This window comes from Leptidea sinapis, chromosome 29 (genome assembly GCF_905404315.1).
Source record: "Leptidea sinapis chromosome 29, ilLepSina1.1, whole genome shotgun sequence".
NCBI lineage: Eukaryota > Metazoa > Arthropoda > Insecta > Lepidoptera > Pieridae > Leptidea > Leptidea sinapis.
Genome location: NC_066293.1, coordinates 7,615,542 through 7,638,561, shown reverse-complemented (window position 1 = coordinate 7,638,561; position 23,020 = coordinate 7,615,542). Strand labels below are relative to the sequence as shown.

Below are 23,020 nucleotides of genomic sequence, written 5' to 3'. Positions count from 1 at the left end.
AATGTTGGTCACTGGCCTGGTAATTGTGTTCGCAGCAGATGCAAAATGCCTGGATGCAAGGGATACACGCAAAACAGGTGTGAGAAGTGTGGAGTAGCTCTTTGTCTTACCACAACCAAAAATTGTTTTAAAAATTTTCATATGTAGTTATTGTCTAGTGAGTGCATAGTGTTGTAGTTCTGCAACAAATGGTTTTTAATAAAAATAGCTATGAAAATAAAAAAAACTATTTTTTTTATTATTTTTCCCTAAATCAGCATATTCATGGCTCCAAAATAAATTTTTTCTCGGTCTAAAAATAAAATCATGCATAAAATCATGCATTTAAGGGTTAAGTGGTCTATGGAAGATCCGCCATTTATTAGCTAAAATGCCAAACGTGTATTCAATATATCGCCTAGCACGTGATAACCGATACTTAAAAAATTTTTTTTTTCTCTGGTAAATTCTTGCCACCATATGGACGCATTAAATTTTCCTGCAAGCTGAATGCTTTATCCCCAATAAACACATTCGGTAATACAGGTCCATTATGCGATATTGCAGAAGGTGGAGGTATATTGAACTTTTTTTCTTGTAACATTTTATATAGACAACTCTCTTCGAAAATAGTCGAGTCAGCGTGCCTTCCATACGAGCCTATATCCACGAAAGTGAATATATAATTACTATTACATACTGCTAGAAGTATTATCGAAAAATAATTTTATTTGAAGAGATATAATAGGGTACACACTGGTGAAAAACCATTTTCATGTTATGATTGTGGTATGAGATTCAATGATTCTAGTAATTTTAACACGCATAAAAGACCACCCATACCGGCAGACATACCGGCGACAAACCTTACTCGTGCAATGTTTGTGGTAAGAGTTTCAGCGGATCTAATGATATGAAGAAACATATAATAATACACACCGATGATAAACCTTATTCTTGCAATGTTTTTATTTTTCTTTTTTCGAACCTCAATGTTACTGCTAGTGTTTCTTCTGCTTGGATACTTCTCCTCATGATTGTGTCTTCACGTTTAATTTTAGACCTTAGTATATTATTCATTTCATCAAACGAAGACACTGACATCCTAAAATAGTTGATCAATTTTTCTTCATCACTTCTAAGTTCCATAAACAAATGATGGAATTGTCCATGTTGTTCTTTTAATTCCAAAATTGGATGAACCCAAAATTTTCTCTTTTGACGTCGCCGCCGTCGTTTTCGCTTGAGCAGAAGCAGCAAAAGCAGTGCTTCCTCGTCAGAATCCATGACTAGACTGCGGTAGAAATTCAACTGCTCGAGCGGTTGGTAGAGACAGCTCGAGTTGGTAGCAAACAATGGCTATTTGAAATCCCTTGCTAGAGCAAAAATACCTACTCTATACATTTTGTAGTTATTTATCTCAATAAACACAACTTATTTGTTGTATCACTTTCCATTCATTGTATTTGGTAGAATCTGTGAAATGATAAGGCAGTAAATAATTATTGAACACTGGCAATAAGTTTCTTAGCAGTAGTTACGCAGGCACAACACGGCTAAACCTGCATACATTGCTACCCCGTACCTCGACGTAGTGCTGATCGAGCACCCATTGTGTGCGTCCAGACTGCGAGCCTAGCGCGGTTGCGACGACGGGTGCGAATTATCAAACACAAGAAACGCGCCTTTGTGTCCATAGTGCAGTGACTTAGGCGGAAGCCTAGCGCGATGGGCTCGAGCGAGACAGCGCGCGTTGTTTTCAAACGTTCGTGTCCGCGTTTTCTGGCCACACTACGGGCCTAGCCAACATGCGATTTAAAGCGCGGGTGGCGGGGATATCAAACCAGTCCGGTCTTGTCGCTCGGCGTTTGCGCGTCTGCTTATTATTTGGTTTCATTTAATTACACGTTTTTGTAAAATGGCGTTGAATACTGAACTGTTTATAAGTGCAATTCAATCTAAACCACCTATATGGCAAAGTAAACATGTACACCACAATAACCGCAGTATTACAAGAAAGTTGTGGAAAGAAATAAAAGAACAATTTCCTGAAAGTGAAGGTAAGTTTAATATTATATATTTATTACATTCTTAAAAACTGTTCCCAGAAATAATTTGTGAATTTTATCCTAACATTTTTTGCTCTTCGTGATGGATTATTATTTACTCCGAGGTTTCTCTGATAATTTTGATTTTCATTTATTGGCGGGTTAGACAGCATATGATCAATATCCAGATCGACATCGACGTTTAAATCCATTACAACATTGTGCAATATACACACAGCTTTTATTATAGACAAGGCATTTTTCCTGTTAGTTTCGATAGGTTTTAGTAATATTCTCCATTTACATGTTAAAATGCCAAATGCGCACTCGATTGTTTGTCTAGCGGTAGACAATCTTATATTAAAATTTTTTCTTTCGTTATTAAGTACTCGCTCGGGATAAGGACGCATTAAATAATGTTTCAACGGATATGCTTCATCACCCACTAGGACGAAGGATACAACGACATCAGAATTTGCAAGTCTCTTTGGCATAGGAACTTTGTATTTATTTTGTTCTATAAGTTTGTATAGTTTTGATGCAACGAAAGTACCACCATCACTTTGCTTGCCTCGACCGCCAACTTCAACTGCTATAAATCTCCTTTTTGCGTCAGCTACAGCTGGCATAACAATTGTATTTCTTTTTTTATAGCTCCAATGTGCCGAACCACTTTTAGGTGGTTTTTTTATCTCGCAATGTTTCCCATCAATTGCTCCGATGCAGTGGGGGAAATTCCAGGTAGCTTCAAAATCTTCTGCAATAGCTTTCAGACGTTGTTCAGTAGGTATCGGCATGTGAATAGGAACTAACTCAGTCCATAAAACACGGCATGTTTCGTGAACTATTGATGCAAGGGTACTTTTCCCCATACGAAAACTGTAAGCCAGTGCTCTAAACGGAGTTCCAGTTGACAGAAACCTGAAAAATAAACGTGAATTAACACGTTCAGTGCCACCGACTCGCCCGGCGAGTTCACGTAAATTTTATTCCAGTGCCGACGACTCGCCTGGCGAGTTCAGTGTTTTTCACCAATATTTCGAAAATGCATCCGTATTTTCTGCTCAAAATTATAGTTTAGACTAAATATATGCTAAACTAAAGATTTACGAGGTGGGCCGGGTGCGGAGACCCCGTTTATATTTGAATGGAAAAAAACTATTCTGCAATGCCTTGAACTCGCTAGGCGAGTTCGCTGCCATAGATCCTCAACCTTTTAAAGTAAATATGTCGCGACGTCAACATAGTAGCAAGGACTACCTACATACTTGTGATATGGAACCAATATACCACAAACTACAGTGGAATCTTAATAACTCGAATGTTAAGGGAAATGCTAACAATTTCGAACGAGTTATCGACTTACCAAGAACTTCGAGATACATATGATTTAAATGCGCTGAAACTTCGACTTAAAAATTAATACTGACGGACAAGCTCCGTTAAAAGTAATCGTGTCGACAAGGAACAAACATAACACAGCTGTGTTACTTATAAAGTTTTATGATTGTTTTCATTCATTGCACGTGTATAAGACAAAAACAATAGATTAGAAGCCCCGAACCCGAACATTCATTTTGGATTTTATTGCTATTATTTCGGGGAATTCCAAGTAAGACGTCATTATATTGTACTAACTACGACTTACGGAGTCTCCTTTTAGAAATTCGAGTTATAGAGTATTACATAAATATGTACTATCAATACTTCGTTGCCAGCCTTATACGGCCCGGCGACAGCAATTTGGATGCTGCCTTTTATATCTAGTTTATTTTCCTTTATTTTTCCTTTCCTTATAAATTTAGTTAAATAGATTTTTTATACACAATGTTTTATATAAGTAATAATATAGTTTTTAATTTAATTGTAATTTTAAGATAGATTTAATTTTTTACCCTGTTATTAAGCCAAGTAAGAATATATAATATATAAATACTTCGTAGGGAAATAACATTTTGTTCAAGTTATATAGTCTTAATAATTTAAGATATCGCGTATCTAGGGGTTCAGTGGAAGGGAATGGCAATTCTTTTCGACTTAACGAGGTTCGAGTTATAGAGATTCCATCTTAGTTTCATTAGAATAAAAAACAAGCTTAAGAAATACAGAGTTATCATAATATTTGAGATCACATAAATCTTGTGGCTTTGCAAAGGGTTGAAAATGTTTTTTTATAAAGGGTCGGCATTGATAAAGCTGCTGGCAAAAAAACAACAGCGCGCCGCTGTTTTTGAAGAACAAAAGCACTGATAACATTGTTTTTTGCGAAGCTCTCATTGGCTAATGTTAAATCGCACTCCAAGAATGCACTTGCAACTAAATATTCAATTTCAGTGCTCTGTACGACCCTTTCGTCATCGCATGCGTTTATCTGTTCTCTACTTTAGTGACCTGGCTTACATTTACTGGACTCCCGTGTTTTGATTACCTTGGCTTGCGATTACTGGACTTGTTTGAGTGCTGTTTCGACTATACCTTTGCTTACGATTACCGGACCTGTTAGATACTGTTTGAACTACTTTGGCAAACGTTTACTGGACTTTGAGTGTTCTCGTGTCTACCTTAAGTTGCCACAGCTGGAATTTTGAAAATCGGTGAGTACTCTCCATTTTGGTTTATTTATTAAATGGAAAGTCTACTTTATCAGAGTGTAACTCTATCTAAATCTTTCCTTGATTTAACGTCATTTCATGATTCCTAAGTAGGCCTTAAAACTGTGCAAAACTTACATGGGGTGATTCAAGACCGCGTGAAACGGGGGACCTAATTTTTTTCTTTGGACGTCAATCTTCCGGCTAACCTGTATAAGCCAGAGAGATTCATTGATTTGTTTGTTTCATAATGTTAAAAAAGTTTATTAAAGTAGTACAAATTAATGTTTTGTTCCAAGGTTATGGATTCTTACGACAACCCAGTACCTGGAACTTCTCATTCCTGGGACGATCCTGCTTGGAATACCCTCCACATCGAGGAGACACTCGCAGTTATGGATTCGTTTATCGAAGAACCAAACAGAGAAGAAACAAATTTACTTATCCATTCACCTCAATATCCAATCACGGATTCTGAATTATTGGGGATATTGTCAGAAAATGTATTGGATGAATTGGAGACAGATAATGATGGTGACTCTGATCCCGAATTTTTCGAAAATGCACATGAAAATGCTCAAGAAGACTATGTTACGCCTGGTGAAGCATGGTTTCCCGGAAACCCGACATCTAATATAACCGAATTCCAATTCCTGAAGACCCCCGGACTGAAAGAAGATGTTGGTGATGAGCCTATTAATTATTTCGACGCATTGTGTTCTTCTAATCTGCTGGAATTACTTAAAGACTGCTCCAATGAATATGGAGAAATAGAAAAAAAATCTACCGCGGCCACAAAAAGCAGAAAAAAATCTTGGAAGCCTGTAACCAGTCAAGAAATGAAATTGTTTTTCGGTCTCATATTTCATATGGGATTTATAAAGATAAATCGCTTGAATGACTACTGGAAAAACGATGCGTATTTTGATCAACCTATATTTGGAAGGGCAATGTCACGGAATCGATTTATTTTAATTTTGAGAATGTTATGTGTGTATGTAGGACAAGTGACGTGCAGTTATGATAAAGTTAAAAATATAATCGATTACTTTAATGAAAAAATATTATCTTTATATTATCCAACAAAAAAAATTACCATTGACGAATCAATGATGTTATGGCGGGGACGATTGTCATTTAGACAATATATGAAGGGAAAGCGCCATAAATACGGCCTAAAATTCTACGCACTGGCTGACCAGCTCGGGGTTATTATGAAACTACATTTATACGGCGGTGCATCTGATGCTCTCGTAGGCGGCAAAAATCACGTGCAAAAAGTAGTTGACCACTTGCTTCATGATTTTATTAATGTAGGACATCATTTGTTCGTAGACAATTATTATACAAGCGTCAGTTTAGTTGAAAAATTATTTTCTAATAAAACCTTTTGCACAGGTACGCTTCGTCAGAAGAGAAAAAATAATCCAAAAGAAATTGAATCCGCGAAATTAAAAAAAGGAGAACTATGCATTGTTCACAAGAATAATGTTTGTGTATTAAAATGGATAGACCAAAGAGAAATAAGGGCTATATCAAGTAAATATAATGGGGATTTAGAACTCACGCGAAATCGACGGGGTACTTTGAAATTAAAGCCACAAATGGTTATTAAATACAATAAATGTATGAAAGCAATCGATCGACATGACCAAATGTTGTCTTATTATTCATGCGAGCACAAATCGTTGCGATGGTATAAAAAGGTAATCATACATGTTATGCAAATTCTATTGGTCAACTCCTTTTTATTATATAACAAATACAATTCAAAAAAATTAACATTGTATGATTTCCGCTTAAGTGTAATTAAGTCAATAATAGAACCTCATTTGCCTCCCACATTACAAAGGCCTTTAATGAATAAAATTCATTGTATTATGAAACTACCAAAAGATACCCACGGCAAAACAAAGAGAAGGCGTTGTAATCAATGTTGGCGCACATTAAAAAAAAGGGTTCAAACTGCATTCGCATGCGAAGATTGCCCAGGTCAGCCAGGATTGTGTATTGAGTGTTTTAGACCGCACCATAAATATTAAGAGCATTTATACCATCCACTAGCATCACTTACTAGTAAAAGCCTTTAAGATCGTACTAAAAATTTTTGTGTTGCCTAAAAATGTTGATTTAAATTGTTTTGTGTTATAAAAATAAAAGTTGATTTACATAATGTTTTATTTACTTAACTAATTTCCACCACTTAACAAACACAATATCACAAATTATTATTCATTAACATAGCAGCATTTAGACTCAGTCTTGTGGATTAAATTAATAAGTAAAACTAATCAATATATTGATAGTATTTATTAATAATCATTCATAGATTCTTTTGCGTTTCTATCATTACATAACTTTCAACCCAATTATCAGAGACCTTAATTATTAATTTATGAATTGTTTTCAATCAGTCTAATAATCTGATACATAACAAAGCGCCTTTTAAACATTGGCACATTGGCAAGTTCACGTCCAATAAAAATGCCAAAGCTTTCGTTGGCCATTTCTATATACTTAGAATTATCACCTGTAGTATTAGTTTGAGTGCTGCTGTCAGTAAGATTTAAGTTTTTCGTATTTGTTGAAATGTCACATGTTTGATAGTTATTATTGTCGTCATCCCAGTCTTGAGAATCATTTTCAAACAGAACCTTCATCGAGTTGTCTTCAGTGTAATTTTGGAGATTTCCTAAAATAAAATAAAAATAGGAATAAAGCAGCTTTTAAATATTACATGTTTTTTATGTAAACAAGTGATGAGACGTGCTGGACATTCACACGATGGTAAGCGTCATGCCAGCTCATAACAGTTGCAGTGCTACCCATTGCTTTGATTTACAGTCATTGGATGCACTGCACTGCGCTCATCAATGTGAGAAGTCAGTTCTTGAGTCTCATGTGCCCAGTTATTTCACTAGCTACAGTGCCATTCAAACAGGAACAGAGCATTACTATTTGGCGGCTGAATATCTGGCACTGCTGGTGTCCACCACAGGTAGTCGTACCTAGCATAAAAGGCCTACCACCTGGTAAAACGTTGTTAAGATAAGTAAAATGAAAATAATCAATAACAAAACAAACACGTTACCTTCTATGCATGGTCGCTTTGTAGGTCTCTCCTCCTCCATCTGAGTTAAATCGTCGTCGTAAGGCTCCGTTTCTGCCACAAACCGCGCTAAAAAAATATCAGGCACTTCTTAACAAACGAACGTAATAAAAATGTTGTTTCATTTAAAGACACTATAATTATTGCATATTAATAAGTTATCATTTAATTTTAATTCGACAGATTTTAAACGTTTTCAAAAACGATTTTTTTTAATTGTTATCAATTAAATTCGCAATAAAAATTATATATTTTAATCTGATACAATATTCTTAAAACTGAGAGCCCGTATTTCAGGGTAAAATTGTCTATTTACAAGTACATATTACAAAATTCAAAATATAACCTTAACAGTAACCACAGTTAAAAAGATTGACAACCACTGCTTAAATTACGAAACACACTTACCTTTTTTTTTATCCGAAGAGTTTTTTGCCATTTTTACAAGCTAAAACACTTTTTAAAGAAAAAAGACAAGTCCTAAAACACTTTTTAATTGCGTTGTACACTGTGACGGCCACAAAAATAACAAAACATAGAATTTACCATAAGTAGTGCCAGTGAACTCGCGTGGCGAGTCGATTCAATTTATATAGCAGTGCCGGCGACTCACCTGGTGAGTCCACCGGAAAATGTAGGCGGCATCTGAGAAGACATCATGAAAATCGTAGTGGTAATGAACGTGTTAAACATATTATTATTGTTACAGGAAAACAACTGCGCAAGAAGTGGAAAAATCTTCGTGATCAGTTTCGAAAAGAAAAAAAGAAATTCCCTACTCCGCGATCTGGTGACGGTGGTGACGATATAGAGAGTACCTGGCCATACTTTCAACTTATGCAATTTATAAACGATGACATAACACCCGAACCCATGACGGGAAATCTGCATGATAGCGATTCGGAATCCATTAACGAGTCCTCTCATAATACTGAGGAGACATTCACTAATGTGACTAGTCCAGGTTCATCAACCAACAGTCGCTCAAATGCGCCAAAGCGCAAAACTGCCTCAGATTATAGAGATGAGCTTATAGAATGCGAACGTAAAAAAATTTATCTAATAGAACAGAAAATGAGCTCTACTCATGAGCAGCTGGAGAAATGTGACGATTATCATTTTTTCATGAGTCTCCTACCTCAAATGAAGCAATTTAGTGAATTACAGAAGTTACGAATTCGAAATAAAATGTCCCAAGTCATAATAGATGAGACAGAAAGGATGCAGTTTTCTTCTCATCAGGGGTTCGAGGACAATTATAGAGGAGGGTATTCTACCGGAAACTACAATAATTATTAACTTTATGATTACCAACAGCTTTTAACACAACTGACAGAATTAATTTCTAGATAAATAAAAAATTATAATTATTTAAATCTTGTTTTATTCTTACCTTAGAGTTATAAACAATTTCTCCTTAGGACTAATACTTTTGCGAAAGTTTGTATCTTCTTTGGTTATTTTATCTGATATTTTACTTAAAATGTAGTCAAATGTCGATATGGGCATTCTAGTGTACTCAAAAAATTTTGTAGGATATAATCTCATTTTTTCATACAAATTATAAAATTCACCACATTGTTCTCTGTTTTTATTTATTTCGTGCACACCATCTCTCATGTTGAGCACCTCACATCGTAGGATAGGATTAGTATCTAGTAAAAATACCAAATCGTCGTCCATGGTTTGCAACACCTGATAAAACGTCTAGCCGCTTCGAAAGGTCGCGCGTCACTGCGGCCACCTCACGCCCCCGCATGTCGCACCCGCCTAGGCCTCAGTCACCGCGCATTCAGTGTGGACGCACACATTGTCTTTTACATTTCTTTAGTTTAATTATAATATTGTTTATTCAGTCTTGTTCCAATTTACCTGTGAGTAACATTAAATATAGTTAAATAAAGTGCTTTTTATAAAATCTTAATTCCTGACGCCCGATACATAACTGGCGCAGTCGAGTAGTCTCGCGGTAGCTTCTTTTCGTCGGTATAAAATCTTCCGAATGTAAAGTAGCTGTGGTTTTCGAGCCGCTAAACCGCAAGAATCAAAGAACCTCGTCGGTCGTTGGGACATCATCATCAACGCGCACGGAGACCCGGAACATTGGGAATTCACGCGCTGGGCAAGACTCGACAGCAGATGCAGATGCTGATTTGGTGAGTACTCTCGCTATTCAAGTATCCTGCTATATCTACTGTCCTAGTATTATATATATTTTATTATAAAAGTTAAACACGTTGCGTAAAGCTAATATCGCTAAATAAAGGGTTACACTTACTTAGTGACAAGAAAGGTGTATCTAGGTGATAATTACCGAGTATTAGAACAATAGTGTAATCCGAAACGCAATGTCTTTCAATGAATGTGATAAGGATTTTAAATTCCTTGCCGATTTATTACCACGGTATGATGGGAACCCAAAGTTATTAAACTTTTATATTAGAGAAGTAGAGAATATTATACAACTTTTAAGTGAACCCTCCCGGGTTCAACCGGCATTTATATGTTTAATAAAAAGTAAGTTAGGAGGTGTCGCTATTGATGCGATAGCCTACGAAGAGTCGTTAATAACGTGGGAATTAAAAACGCTCTAATTAGACGTTTAGGAGAACCACGCAACGAAATCCAGGTGATGCAAGAGCTCACGCGGACCCGTAGGAATAAATACGAAGATGCGGAGACATTTGGCAAACGACTCCATGAGTTTTTAGATATCCTGTACTCGGTCGGTAAACACGGTGACCGTTCGTACTATGAGGAAATGGTTATAGAGCAATATACTAATCAATTAGATATCAATGTTTCGTTAGGAGTTAGAATAAGTAAACCGTTAACATTAGAGTCAGCAATTATGGCAGTAAGGCAGGAAGAGGCTAGGCTCGTCCACAGTAAACCTTTTTATAACGGGTCACCTACTTCCCATTTTAAGCAAAAGGATGCCCCTAGAGTTTCGCAACAGCGGAATATTCCATCAAGGAATTTTATAGGAACGCAACCTCAGCACCACCAGCCTTCTAATATCGTAAATCGTCAAAATATGTCTATACCCCCTACACCTAATTTTATGAGAAACTCAGGTAATTTTAGGAATAGTAACAGCGCGAATTTTAAGCAATTTAATATACCTCAAAGACAGGTAACACCTAAAATAAGTTCCGATGTTACTATGCGGTCCGTGAGTAAACCGGATACGCCCCAGTACGTTGCTCAGAACATTTTCTATACTCAAGGTCAACCAGTATTATATGGCAATGAATGCCATAGCAACTACAATGAAGGTGAGTACCCATATCATGTAGTACAGAAACCTGAAGAGGAGTACCAGCAGGATTTTCCTCAAACCCAGGAGTTGCCAGATCAGACCTAGTGAAAATAAACTTGTTGGTCAGGGATCACCTCCCTTACATAGAAATACCCGAATTAGTAGGTAAGTTTCTTATTGACACTGGTTGAAATGGAAATACAAGCAAAAAAAAAGGAGAGGACCAGCTCAACATATTCCTCCTAAGGACATAAGGACTGATAATGTTGGTCACTGGCCTGGTAATTGTGTTCGCAGCAGATGCAAAATGCCTGGATGCAAGGGATACACGCAAAACAGGTGTGAGAAGTGTGGAGTAGCTCTTTGTCTTACCACAACCAAAAATTGTTTTAAAAATTTTCATATGTAGTTATTGTCTAGTGAGTGCATAGTGTTTTAGTTCTGCAACAAATGGTTTTTAATAAAAATAGCTATGAAAATAAAAAAAACTATTTTTTTTATTATTTTTCCCTAAATCAGCATATTCATGGCTCCAAAATAAATTTTTTCTCGGTCTAAAAATAAAATCATGCATAAAATCATGCATTTAAGGGTTAAGTGGTCTATGGAAGATCCGCCATTTATTAGCTAAAATGCCAAACGTGTATTCAATATATCGCCTAGCACGTGATAACCGATACTTAAAAAATTTTTTTTTTCTCTGGTAAATTCTTGCCACCATATGGACGCATTAAATTTTCCTGCAAGCTGAATGCTTTATCCCCAATAAACACATTCGGTAATACAGGTCCATTATGCGATATTGCAGAAGGTGGAGGTATATTGAACTTTTTTTCTTGTAACATTTTATATAGACAACTCTCTTCGAAAATAGTCGAGTCAGCGTGCCTTCCATACGAGCCTATATCCACGAAAGTGAATATATAATTACTATTACATACTGCTAGAAGTATTATCGAAAAATAATTTTATTTGAAGAGATATAATAGGGTACACACTGGTGAAAAACCATTTTCATGTTATGATTGTGGTATGAGATTCAATGATTCTAGTAATTTTAACACGCATAAAAGACCACCCATACCGGCAGACATATCGGCGACAAACCTTACTCGTGCAATGTTTGTGGTAAGAGTTTCAGCGGATCTAATGATATGAAGAAACATATAATAATACACACCGATGATAAACCTTATTCTTGCAATGTTTTTATTTTTCTTTTTTCGAACCTCAATGTTACTGCTAGTGTTTCTTCTGCTTGGATACTTCTCCTCATGATTGTGTCTTCACGTTTAATTTTAGACCTTAGTATATTATTCATTTCATCAAACGAAGACACTGACATCCTAAAATAGTTGATCAATTTTTCTTCATCACTTCTAAGTTCCATAAACAAATGATGGAATTGTCCATGTTGTTCTTTTAATTCCAAAATTGGATGAACCCAAAATTTTCTCTTTTGACGTCGCCGCCGTCGTCTTCGCTTGAGCAGAAGCAGCAAAAGCAGTGCTTCCTCGTCAGAATCCATGACTAGACTGCGGTAGAAATGCAACTGCTCGAGCGGTTGGTAGAGACAGCTCGAGTTGGTAGCAAACAATGGCTATTTGAAATCCCTTGCTAGAGCAAAAATACCTACTCTATACATTTTGTAGTTATTTATCTCAATAAACACAACTTATTTATTGTATCACTTTCCATTCATTGTATTTGGTAGAATCTGTGAAATGATAAAACAGTAAATATTTATTGAACACTGGCAATATGTTTCTTAGCAGTAGTTACGCAGGCACAACACGGCTAAACCTGCATGCATTGCCACCCCCTACCTCGACGTAGTGCTGATCGAGCACCCATTGTCTTTTAGATTTCTTTAGTTTAATTATAATATTGTTTATTCAGTCTTGTTCCAATTTACCTGTGAGTAACATTAAATATAGTTAAATAAAGTGCTTTTTAAAAACTAAATTCCTGACACCCGATACATAACTGGCGCAGTCGAGTAGTCTCGCGGTAGCTTCTTTTCGTCGGTATAAAATCTTCCGAGTGTAAAGTAGCTGTGGTTTTCGAGCCGCTAAACCGCAAGAATCAAAGAACCTCGTCGGTCGTTGGGACATCATCATCAACGCGCACGGAGACCCGGAACATTGGGAATTCACGCGCTGGGCAAGACTCGACAGCAGATGCAGATGCTGATTTGGTGAGTACTCTCGCTATTCAAGTATCCTGCTATATCTACTGTCCTAGTATTATATATATTTTATTATAAAAGTTAAAGAACGTTGCGTAAAGCTAATATCGCTAAATAAAGGGTTACACTTACTTAGTGACAAGAAAGGTGTATCTAGGTGATAATTACCGAGTATTAGAACAATAGTGTAATCCGAAACGCAATGTCTTTCAATGAATGTGATAAGGATTTTAAATTCCTTGCCGATTTATTACCACGGTATGATGGGAACCCAAAGTTATTAAACTTTTATATTAGAGAAGTAGAGAATATTATACAACTTTTAAGTGAACCCTCCCGGGTTCAACCGGCATTTATATGTTTAATAAAAAGTAAGTTAGGAGGTGTCGCTATTGATGCGATAGCCTACGAAGAGTCGTTAATAACGTGGGAATCCATTAAAAACGCTCTAATTAGACGTTTAGGAGAACCGCGCAACGAAATCCAGGTGATGCAAGAGCTCACACGGACCCGTAGGAATAAATGCGAAGATGCGGAGACATTTGGCAAACGACTCCATGAGTTTTTAGATATCCTGTACTCGGTCGGTAAACACGGTGACCGTTCGTACTATGAGGAAATGGTTATAGAGCAATATACTAATCAATTAGATATCAATGTTTCGTTAGGAGTTAGAATAAGTAAACCGTTAACATTAGAGTCAGCAATTATGGCAGCAAGGCAGGAAGAGGCTAGGCTCGTCCACAGTAAACCTTTTTATAACGGGTCACCTACTTCCCATTTTAAGCAAAAGGATGCCCCTAGAGTTTCGCAACAGCGGAATATTCCATCAAGGAATTTTATAGGGACGCAACCTCAGCACCACCAGCCTTCTAATATCGTAAATCGTCAAAATATGTCTATACCCCCTACACCTAATTTTAAGAGAAACTCAGGTAATTTTAGGAATAGTAACAGCGCGAATTTTAAGCAATTTAATATACCTCAAAGACAGGTAACACCTAAAATAAGTTCCGATGTTACTATGCGGACCGTGAGTAAACCGGATACGCCCCAGTACGTTGCTCAGAACGTTTTCTATACTCAAGGTCAACCAGTATTATATGGCAATGAATGCCATACCAACTACAATGAAGGTGAGTACCCATATCATGTAGTACAGAAACCTGAAGAGGAGTACCAGCAGGATTTTCCTCAAACCCAGGAGTTGCCAGACCAGACCTAGTGAAAATAAACTTGTTGGTCAGGGATCACCTCCCGAAGCAAGCCGAAGTGTGATTGCTTCAGATGCTATTTTTAATACTTTTTATGAACCTTATGTGGAATATGAACCTTTTGAAATATCAACGGCTCATAGTGTTTCCTAGGCTGCGGCGTGACCCAAAAGACCCGTATCGTGCTGTTTGTGTTCTGTGTGATGCAAAAATGATAGCTGATAGAGTGGTGATAAAGAGACATGGTGAAGGTACTAAGCATGTGAAAAATATCACAGCAACGCCAGCTCAATCTTCGATTGCCACTGCATTTGCAAAGGTTAAGCAGTTCGATGATGATAAATGCAAAGCATCTGAGATAAAGTTAGCCGCTTTTATGGCGGAGCATAAAACTTCCCTTAGAGTAATGGACCACTTAATTAATTTATTGCCCATTATGTTTCCTGACTCTCAGATTGCAAAAAATATGAAAATGAAGAGAACGAAATGCCAAGCAATCATAAACAATATTCTAGGAGAATCAGAAAAACAAGATTTGTGTGCAGATCTAAAGGAGCAAAAATTCCCTGTCATGATTGATGAAAGTACTGACATCGGAGTAGTAAAAACTGTGTGTTGTGGTCAGATATTACTGTGCAATAAAAGGTCGAATTGTGAGCAGATTTTGGGACCTAATTCAAATACATGGTGAGGACAACTCTGCTACTGTGGCGGTACAGCACAACATCTTTTCGAAGCAGTAATAAAATCCTTCGAGCAAAATTCGATTCCCATCGAAAATATTATAGGGTTTGGATCAGATGGTTGCAATACGATGATGGGGTGTGTTTCGAGTCGGTTTAGAGCAAAATGTCCCGGAATTATTGTTCTAAAATGTGTTTGCCATTCCCTGCATCTTTGTGCGAGTGACGCATGCAAACAGTTACCAGCTGAATGTGAAAAGCTAACGCGTGATATCTACAATTATTTTGCGACCAGTAGCAAAAGACAATCGCTATTAAAAGAGTTTAAAGTATTCACAGAAACAGATATTCACAAAATTTTGAAACTAGCTCAAACGCGATGGTTATCACTAAGTGCAAAGGATTTTGGAACAGTGGAATGCCTTAACATTGTTTTTTGATGGAAGATGGCTTGAAGACAACGAATGTTTCGAAATCTATACGCAGTTGAAAGATCCCGTAACGAAAACATACTTTTTCTTTTTGAACTGGATGTTACCTAAATTTACTGAAGCTAATATGTACTATGTATATAATACGCTATTTCAGAGTGAGACTCCAATGATCACAAAACTTAGCACTAAAATGAACGATCTCTTTCACGAACTTTTATCGACATACATGACAACGGCACATATTGCAAACACTGAACTAGAAAAAATTCACCCAACTGACGAAAACAATTTTAAAAGTTTGGATGACATCTATCTTGGCTTGGGAGTATTTAAACAGTTTTCAACAAATGAAATAGCAAAAGAGAAAAAAGAGGATTTCAAAAGGAAATGCCGAAATTTTTTGATCAAAGCGTGCGTAGGCATCCGCAAAAGATTCGCGTTGAATGATCCACTATTAGTTGCAATATCCAAATTAGATCCTGAGAGTTGTCTTGATATCTCAAATCGAGATGAATCAATTCAAATTTTACTAAGCTTGATGCCAAGATTGACACCAACTTCTATAGCAGAACAACAAGCTTTGGATGACCAATGGCGAAAATTGCCAAAGTTAAAAGGAGATTTCGATGTAGCAATACGGCTTGATGAATATCTGCCATAAGGTTAGTAACAAAGACTTTATATTTTTTTTATAGATAGAAATATATTTATTTCGTTAGCAACCTACAATATTTTTTAATACTAATGTTGCTTTTCAGGTGAAACAGTTGGACGAGTTCCGTTTGATTGGACAATACCAGATCGGCAAGCGGTCGGCGCTCGCGCAGCGTTTTCCCCGCGCGTATTATTTTACGTGTAGTAATAAAATGCTTATAACTATGTGTTTGTGATTGTGATTTGAATGACTGTCACTGAAAGCTATTGAAACAAGCTATAAGACCATGTATAAATTATTCATTTTGTACTTTTATTTTATTTCACACAAACTTTTCTTTCCACAATAAGTGTAAAAATATGTATATTTTAGAATAAATGATGATTTTCAATAATAATTACTTGTTTTATTTACTAACTTTTATGTTTTTGTAATAAACTATACATGCCTTTATAGTAATATTTTTATATATTCATGCAGAAACAGTGTTACCAAACGAGAGAACAAATATTACAGTGTTTCGAGCTCAAATTTACAGTGTTTGGGACAAAATAACAGCAAAAGTAAAAAAAAATACAGCGAATTTTACAGTAGATCTCAAGAAACATCTTTATACTAAAATACACGTTATAAATATGACAAACAAACTTTTAATAAGTTATCAATCGCTGTCACTGTCGTTTAGCCCGATAGCCGTTTCTTTTTTGTAAATTCCGGAATTAAATGATTTTATCATTTTCTCAGTCGGTTTAAAATTAACGCAACTAGTACTGTTACGTTGAATGGTATGTTGCACTAGCATGTTGCCTCTTATTGTCCTGGTTATTAATCTATTTCGTTTCTTGGTTTTGGTGTCGTTAATTTGGCTAAACATTCTCTCGCATTCTGCGTCAGAGTTTGGAAGAGCCAAAATATTGAGCGGCATTTCAATGGATGCAAAAACCGAACTGGTTTTTATCGAAACTGGCCGCCATGTGGGAGGTTTGACTGCAAATCGGTATATTGAAGAAATCTTGGGAGACCACGTCATCCCATTCGCTGGTTTTATTGAAGAAAACTTCATCCTGATGCAGGATAATGCCAATGATATATGCCATGATAATATTATATTTATCCATAAAATTCTAAATACTAAGATTGACTGTCCTTATCTACTTTCAAAAATATCATTTACATCACGCGCCAAACTTCCCATCCGCTCCTGTCGTAAATTAAATATCTTTGTTCCACCACGCTACACAAAAAATTATACTTTGAATAGCTTTATACCACGAGAACTTAACTTCTATAATAAAGATTTTTCTGATATGGATGTTTTTGGGTTACCTTATAAAGAATTTAGAAAGAAATTAATTCTCAAACTTATGTAATCTTGTTACGAATAGAGAATAAAATATAGTTATTGTTAGATAATTAATAACATATAGTTAAGTTATTGTATTGTACATGTTTGTTGTAAATGTTAACTTTATATGTTTATGTTTAGCACTAGGTATTTAATTTAACATTGTAATTTTCGGCACTATAAGTCTTCTTTTAAGTAATTATCTAACATTAAAATTGTACTTTTGTGACTGTTTGATGCTAAAATAAAATAAAATAAAATATCAAAATTATACCGTTTATACACTGATTGGTTTGGACAACAAAATTACACGAATGTTACAATGGCAACTAAACGGCAATACGTAACTATATTTAATACTCAATTTAACTACTCCTTTTTTAAACCCAAAAAAGACCAGTGTGCAACTTGCGTTTTATATGAACAAGCTACTCCCTCAGAAAAAGAACAATTACAAGAGAATTACATGCGTCACTTACATAGAAAAGAAAGGATTAGGCAAATTAAAAACGAGGAAAAAGATATGTTTGACCAAAATGAGAGCACATTAGCAATATTTGATCTACAAAAGGTCTTAAACATTCCGCAATCTAAAGTAGGGATTTTTCATTACAAACGTAAGTATCCTGTTTACAATTTTACCGTATATGACGCTTTACGTAAAAAAGGTTACTGCTATGTGTGGCATTACCATATGGCCAAAAGAGGCTGTACGGAAATTGGTAGTTGTTTGTTAAAGTTCTTAAATTCTGAAAGTGAAAAGGGTACAAGTACAATATCATTCTACTCTGATGGGTGCTATGGGCAAAACAAAAATAGATACATTTTTGCCTTATACATATAACTATGCTGCAAAAACTCTACAACTAGACATAACGCACAGATTATTTGAAACAGGACACAGCCAAAATGAAGGTGATTCGATGCACGCTTGTATCGAACGTAATATGAAGAATAAAGTTATTTATACTCCGGAACAAATTTATAGTATAATTTTAAATTACAAAGTGACCGGAGAAAAGTACACCGTAACAGAAGTTGAGCAATCTGATGTTTTATATACTACAAAACTAGTGAGTCCTGCGCATTGGCGTCGGGATGCAAATGGAAATGTCATCCGTTGGTCTGACGTCATGGATGTTCACGTAACGCCATCACAACCCGGGAACATTTATTTTAAATACGGACAATGGACAATATTTGGAGTTAGACACTTTACACTCAACCCAAATTAGACGACGGGGACGAAAATCTAAGCCACGCTCACCGACTGAAGATATCACTCTAGAGCCGGCTTATCATCAGCCTATTCCAATAAGCAAGGCACTCCACACAGATTTACTATATTTGTGCAAAAGTGGAGCAATTCCAAGATACTATCATAATTTTTACGAATCATTGTCGTATTCTCAGGACAATACTAACATAGTTATTGAAGAAACCTCCGATAGTGACGATTGATTACATTTAATTTTAATAATATCATATTTTAATGCCACATTATAATTTTTTATTTGATTTTAATAATACAGAAGACTGATTATATTGTTGGTTCGATGCGATTTTGTTTTTTTTAATAAACGTCATATTTTTGTATTTATGTTGTGTAGTTTTATTTCATAATCCTCTTGACAACACTTATGAAATATCAGTATACGATGAGTACAATTCAAATACATAAAAGTACTTTGTGGTACTCGGTTTGTACTATTTAGAGACGGTTAAGATTACACGGCAATAAGACAGTTATAGAACTATACGGTTACTCTCTTCATTGAAAAACTTCCTTAGACGACCATGTAAATTATCATTATTGTACTATTCTATTTAAAAAATTACCGCAATAATCTCGTCAGTTGATATTACTAAATTAATCTTTATAATTCAGTAAAGTAAGATAAAATTACTGTTAAAACGTTACAAAAACATTTTACTTAATATATACTTTTATGTATTACATAAATATTTGTATATGTGATGCAATTCTGATGCTATAAGGTTATTCTATAAAAAACATCTTTCATTTGATGTATTTAACATCGCATAATAATGATTCACTGAAAAGATATAGCTAAAAAACACAAAATATGTTCTCCTGAAAAATTTGAGTTTTACGATTACTGGGTTATTGCTTGGGAGCGTCGATATGGTTTATAAATTAAATAAGGCCATCTATGGTTTAAAACAGGCATCAAAAATGTGGAATGATAGGATCAATGAAGTATTATTAAAGAAATTGAGTTTCAAAAAGATCTCATCAGAGCCATGTGTTTATTTTATAAAAACTGAAAGCGAGTTGTTAATTATTGCTTTGTACGTTGACGATATATTTTTATTTTATAATAGAAATTCTATTTTAAAACATAAATTTAAAGATGAGCTAATGAATGAGTTTGAAATAAGAGACTTAGGGCCTGCTCATAATGTTTTAGGAATGAGAGTTTGTCAAAGTAAAAATAAAATAACTCTTGATCAATCTGGGTACGTATTAAAAGTTTTAGAAAAATTTCAGATGATGGATTGTAAACCATCTAAAACTCCTAAGGAGACGGGGATCAAACTTCAAAAAATGTGATAAAAAGGATACTAAATATAGTTATAGGAATCTCATTGGTTGTCTTATGTATTTAGCAGTATGTACTAGGCCAGATTTTGCCCATGCTGTGTACTTAGTCAATTTAATGAAACTTATTCAGATTCTCATTGGAAAGCAGCTAAACGGGTATTACGCTACCTCAAAGGTACTCTTAATTATTGTTTAGTATTTCAGAAAAAAGGCTTAAATGTTACTGCCTATGTAGATGCTGATTGGGCAGGAGATGTAGTTCACCGTAGGTCATACACGGGTTTTGTTTTTATGTTAGGGAAAACTCCCATTTCATGGGAAAGTAGGAAACAGAAAACCGTGGCCCTCTCAAGCACGGAGACTGAGTATATGGCGTTATCTGATGCATGTAAAGAAGCCTTGTTTATTCGCAGTTTTTTAATAGATTTATTAGGAATAGGAGATATAAAAATTTGTTTGTATAATGATAATCAGTCTGCTCAAAAACTGACGATTAATTCTATGTATGGTAGAACTAAACATTTTGATGTAAGACATCATTTTATAAGGGATATTGTAAATAATAATTTAGTAGAAATTAAGTACTTGTCCACAAATTTAATGGTTGCAGATGTTCTTACTATACCTCTGAGTAAAGAGAAACATGATATGTTTGTCAAAGATTTAAGTTTATATTTGTGTAACTTATAATTAAGTACATTGACACAATGTGTAGTGTATAAGAATTCCTTCTAGATGTAATAATGTTCCAGTTAAGATTGCTGTTCAGTAAAAGATATATTGTAATATTCTTCATGTCAAGGATATTATAATGTAGGATTTATTTATGTACTAATGTTTGCATTAAGGGCCAGGCATGTAAATTCTTTTGTTTTTATTGTTTAGTTTAAGGGCCAGTATTTGAAATTGTATTATTTGTAAACTAAACGAAGAAAAACTTTGATTCGTTCTGTAACTGTGTTAGTACTTCTTTATATTAAATCCTTAATAACTAAATCCATCGTTTTGTTTTTCGCCATATTCCCATCAGGTTATTGTGCTAGCAAGTAGATTTAAGTCAGTTCGGTAGAGATGCCCAGAAGGTGTATGAGGCATCTATGGGCTCCGGGTTTATGAGAGTTCCCCAGGGTAAACTGCTTAAAGCTCTCTCTGTCACTATGGGGTTGTGTGCACTGAGCTAAGTGTGGATTAATTTGTTGCGCTGTGCTCAGCCGGATTACCTGTACAACTATCTCCTCTCAACATTAGTTCAGTGGTTTACAGGTACAGTGGGAGTAGATGTAGATTTGTGCCCGGTAGAACGAGCGTTGCAAACACAATCTCATTTGAGTGCGTCGTCTGGTCTCTTGTCCCAAATGAATACAGCAGTCATGAGCCGGATTATTATCGGAGCTACATTGGTTCAGGGACCGGACTTCATGTTACGATGGGGTCCCCAAGACCTTAAAGACAGTTCCTCAGCAGTTCAGACATTCATCAGACAACATGAAGACATTTTACTAATGTTGAGTGATAATCCTTTATTAGTCCCAAAATTAAAGCTTTGTCGACTGTGAGAGCAATGAGACTATACGTGACCGGATAAACCTATGGCGTGCAGGGGTGCGCAATTTCGTGTTATCTCGTCTATTAAGCCATGCTATGCGGGGGAGGTTCTTCCGCATCTTTGGAAGGCTGGGTGTAAGGCATTGAAATTGTCCAGTGATGAGAGTAGAATATAATGGTTCTTGCGGCAAGTGATTTCGATGACGACATCCAGATGATGGCATATGGGTGGATATATGGTCTACTTCAGTACCAAACCCTCCTACTACCCATCATAAATGAGTGCGAGGAAGATGAGGGTAATGTGACCTACAGTAATGAAGTAGTATTATTTCGGGATGATGGTGAGGGGATAGCAGACGAAGTCCCCTGGCTTCTGCACTAACAGTGATGGAGGGGCTAGGTTGGCTCAGATCTATACTGAAATTAAGATCAAAATTATATTCAAGGTCACTATGGCCGTATCACAAAATGAAGCTCATAATTATCCATTAACAGGCCTCAAAGAAGCACGTATACATATGTGAAGAGCCTTAAAACCTTTGAATCGGCTGACAGTTCTTAGTATGACTCTAGAAGAGGCTGACAGAATTAAGAAATTTAAGAAGTATAGTATAACTGCTGCTGTGAAAATGTTGCAGACAACCGTAGATACTCACAACTGTCAGTTGATGAGCCAGGGGGAAGCCAGGATTTGCATACTAAGAGGAGATGGAGCACATAGTGAGCACACCAGAGCTGGAGGACTCACATACTTGGGTGTTTCACAAGCTCTTGAAGAGCCACATCCTATTTTGTCCACGTGCTTAACACTAACCGATGAACAGTTCCACCATGACTACTTTGTTGATTAAATCGATTTAGGAAGGAGCATAGTTTACAACAATACATCAGTTGAAAATTCGCTGAAAAGATCCGTGTATGTGGTCTTTCCAAGATTTTCCCTCGTCTAACAGCGCCAATAACTATACTGTGCGCAGCAGATGGGTTGGGTGGAGTCTCGGCATTAATGCTGCGGCTGTTCCCACGAGCCCAGGTGATATACAATTCCATGTATACTACACCTGGATCTGGTGCTGAGGTCGGAGATGCTAATGTGTATAATCCACCCACTGAAGTACTGTCACCTCCGAACTTAGAATGGGTATCTCGGCTGCATTACAAAGGACTTTATCCTGGTGATTTGAATGAAGCAGGTGTGCGTGACAACATTGTCAATTTATTTATTTATTTATTTATTTATTTAGAAATACCAACATTTGTTTACATTGATGCGGTACATATTTATAATATAGACTAAATATAATGTGCTTAATGTAACAAACAATTACAGGTATCTACCACATGCTTTAATAATTTTCACAAAGTAAATATTAGTTTAAGGGGAAAAAAAATATACGC

General features: G+C 35.9%; 2 protein-coding genes and 1 long non-coding RNA gene across 3 annotated transcripts; 2 read left to right on the top strand and 1 right to left on the bottom strand.

The window, feature by feature from the left end:
• The first annotated feature begins 1,933 nt into the window (after window positions 1-1,933).
• LOC126973377 (uncharacterized) lies at window positions 1,934-9,103 on the top strand. Its single transcript, XR_007731340.1, has 2 exons — window positions 1,934-2,039; window positions 8,437-9,103. It is a non-coding gene; the product is annotated as an uncharacterized LOC126973377 (long non-coding RNA).
• Window positions 2,030-9,598, bottom strand: LOC126973356 (uncharacterized). Its single transcript, XM_050820588.1, has 2 exons — window positions 9,121-9,598; window positions 2,030-2,948 (listed from the first exon to the last, which is right to left on the bottom strand). The coding sequence occupies exons 1-2, from the start codon at window positions 9,408-9,410 to the stop codon at window positions 2,063-2,065; spliced, it is 1,176 nt and encodes a 391-aa protein (XP_050676545.1). The 5' UTR covers window positions 9,411-9,598; the 3' UTR covers window positions 2,030-2,062.
• LOC126973349 (piggyBac transposable element-derived protein 4-like) lies at window positions 2,958-6,791 on the top strand. Its single transcript, XM_050820577.1, has 2 exons — window positions 2,958-4,621; window positions 4,918-6,791. The coding sequence occupies exon 2, from the start codon at window positions 4,921-4,923 to the stop codon at window positions 6,658-6,660; it is 1,740 nt and encodes a 579-aa protein (XP_050676534.1). The 5' UTR covers window positions 2,958-4,621; window positions 4,918-4,920; the 3' UTR covers window positions 6,661-6,791.
• Window positions 9,599-23,020: the final 13,422 nt, after the last annotated feature.

What these genes read in the sequence shown, in the direction of transcription:
- LOC126973349 (XM_050820577.1), top strand. Translation starts at nt 4,921, where the DNA reads ATGGATTCTTACGACAACCCAGTACCTGGAACTTCTCATTCCTGGGAC.
- LOC126973356 (XM_050820588.1), bottom strand. Translation starts at nt 9,410, where the DNA reads ATGGACGACGATTTGGTATTTTTACTAGATACTAATCCTATCCTACGA. An exon ending in AAATTGTTTATAACTCTAAG is followed by an intron (nt 2,949 to 9,120) that starts GTAAGAATAAAA and finishes TTTATTTTTCAG; the next exon opens with GTTTCTGTCAACTGGAACTC.